The sequence below is a fragment of the Apteryx rowi genome, unplaced genomic scaffold, assembly GCF_003343035.1.
Source record: "Apteryx rowi isolate R43461 unplaced genomic scaffold, aptRow1 scaffold_1928, whole genome shotgun sequence".
NCBI classification, from domain to species: domain Eukaryota; kingdom Metazoa; phylum Chordata; class Aves; order Apterygiformes; family Apterygidae; genus Apteryx; species Apteryx rowi.
The window spans coordinates 8,087-10,379 of record NW_020448228.1 but is presented as its reverse complement, the minus strand read 5'-3'; the positions used below and the strand labels follow the sequence as shown (position 1 = coordinate 10,379).

Below are 2,293 nucleotides of genomic sequence, written 5' to 3'. Positions count from 1 at the left end.
TGGGGGGATGCGTCCCGGGCAGGCGGCCCTCGTGCAAGCCGCAGTGGGGGGAGCGGACGGGCCCCCTTGCATGAGGGCCGCCACGTCGCCGGGCAGCTGCAAGAAACAGCCGAGTCCACCCCCCCCCGCCGCCATTCCCCCCTTTGGGGAGACGGGAAAGGGCCCCCCCACCCCTTACAGGGCCCCAGCGGCGGGGCCCAGGCAGCCCGGTGCCCCCCGCCCTGTCTATAGCAGGTCCCTATGGGGCCGCTGCCGGTTCTGGGTGCCGCGGCTCCTTTAAGAGTGGCCCGAAGGGGTGGGGCCTGGCGGCTGCCGGGGGCGTGGCGTGGCGCCAGCAGGCGGCAGGGGCGGAGCCTGGTGCCAGTCGGGGGCGGGCTGGTGGGAGGTGTGGGGCCTGGCGCCAGTCGGGGGAGGGCGGGCTGTCAGCTGGGGGGCGTGGCCTGGTGCCAGCAAGCGGGAGGGGCGTGGCCTGTCTTCAGTCGGCGGGGGGCGTGGCCGAGGCGCCGTGGGCGTGGCCAGGGCGGTGCAAGGGAGGCGGGTCGATGCGCGCGGGGTTTTAAACCTGCCGCGGGGGCAGCGCTGCTGCAGCGGCGCCGGGTCCCGGGGCCGGTCATGGGTCCTAGTGCCGGTCCCAGGGCCGGTACCGGGGCCCGGCGCAGCCTTCCCAGTGCCAGGATGGGCCATCGCGGGTCCCCCCGCGCAGGTGCCAGTGACACTGTGCTCAGCCTCCGAGCCCGGGGGGGGGTATTTAAACACGTTAATTAACCCGCTTGTTATTTAAGCGGCCACCGGCTGCGTGGCAGCATGGTCGGAGCCACGTCCCTGCGATCGGCACAGGGGGAAGGACCCAGGCGTTCGGGGCCGAGCACGGAGGCGGTGGAACTCCGCAGGGATAACTACGGCACGGGACACACGGGGGATGATCCCAGCGGGAGTGGAAGCAGCGGCGGTCGGGGCTCTTTAATGGCCAGGGGGGCCGGGGGGCTCAGCCGCCCGCCGCACCAGCTCCAGGGCTTCCCGGAGGAAATCCCGCTGGCAGGGCGRCAGCAGCAGGGCCCCCGCGGCCTCCGTCACCTCGGCCAGGTGCCCRGCCGGCGTGGTGCAGCCCCGCACCTGCTGCAGGTACTCGCGGCACACCTGGGCCCCCGCCGCGGCGGGGAGGTGGCGGGGGTCGGGGTGGGGGGCAGCGTGGTGCGGGGGAGGGCTCACGTCCTTGACGTCGCGGCGCAGCGGCAGGCGGAGGGGCCGAGGCCACCGCGGAGGAGGAAGAGGGTGCCGCCGTGGTCGAGGACGAAGGGGTGCTCCTCGGTGGGCAGCGGCTTGCGGTAGCCGCACGAGAGCGGCAGGGCGGCCCACTCGCCGAGGCAGTGCCGGCGGCCGCCCAGCGCCTGGAAGTAGAGCCCCTTGGTGCCTGGGGCAGGCGGCGGGTCAGCAGGGTGCCCACGCGCCCCCCGTCTCCTTCTCCTCCTCCGGCAGGGCTGGACTCACAGCCAAGGATGGCGGCTCTCTTCTAGGGCCCGGCGGCGGGGCCCAGGCAGGGGCAGAGGCGGCGGCAGGCACCGCGCCAGGCAGCCTCGCTGTCGCGCATCCGCCGCAGGTAGCGGCAGTTCTGGCCCAGCGCCGCCATGTCGCGCAGCGGCAGGAAGGATGTGATGCGCTCCAGCTGCGGGGAGCGGGGCACGACGGTGCCTCCGAGCGCCTGCCGCGCATGAGCCGCCCCCCCCCTCCGCTCCGGCTAGGCGATTTTGCTGCCCCCCCTTATCCCACCTTGCCCTCCCCACCCCGCTCTACGGCCCCCCATGGGGCAGGCGCTGGATGGCGGCGGTGCCCGGCTGCTCCTCGCTGGGCATTGCTGCTGCCGCGGGCTGGGGGTTGCTGTGGGGCTGTGGGGAGGGTGTGGGGTGAGCAGTGGGTGCTGTGCAGMAGCAGGGCACAAGAGGGTGCTGGTGCCCCACGGCTGCGCCCGTGGGGTGCAGGGCGGTGGTGGTGGCCACCGTGGGGCTGGGCCTGCGGGCACCCTGCTGAGCCCCTGCCCTCCAGCGCCTGCCACCGGCTTTCCTGACCCATGGCGATGGGGCTGGATGCCCCATCCCGTCCCCTCCCGCGGTGCCACAGTGACCCCCCTGCACTGTGGCGACTGCCCCCTGCCCCATGGCACCCCTTCCTGCCCCACCACCCTGCCCCCTGCCCCATGACACCTCTTCCTGCCCCACAGCCCTCCTCAGTGACCTCCTGGCCCCTCTTCCCTGACTCCCTGCTGCTCCCGCCCCACTCCTTGCCCTGCCCCCCCCCC

The 2,293-nt window shown here is 74.3% G+C and overlaps 2 protein-coding genes across 2 annotated transcripts in view; one reads left to right on the top strand and one right to left on the bottom strand.

Moving 5' to 3' along the window:
• LOC112964536 (procollagen C-endopeptidase enhancer 1-like) overlaps window positions 1-964 on the top strand; it is a gene marked incomplete at its 5' end in the record, with an annotated part of 2,595 nt that extends 1,631 nt beyond the window's left edge. The window contains one exon of the mRNA XM_026062760.1: window positions 783-964. Within this exon, the coding sequence (XP_025918545.1) occupies window positions 783-964 (182 nt within the window). The remainder of the gene's footprint in view (window positions 1-782) is intronic.
• Window positions 965-1,205: 241 nt separating this feature from the next.
• Window positions 1,206-2,090, bottom strand: LOC112964534 (F-box only protein 24-like). The gene is given in 3 exon segments (XM_026062758.1): window positions 1,206-1,411; window positions 1,489-1,663; window positions 2,064-2,090. Coding segments are annotated over 3 exon segments (408 nt in total).
• Window positions 2,091-2,293: the final 203 nt, after the last annotated feature.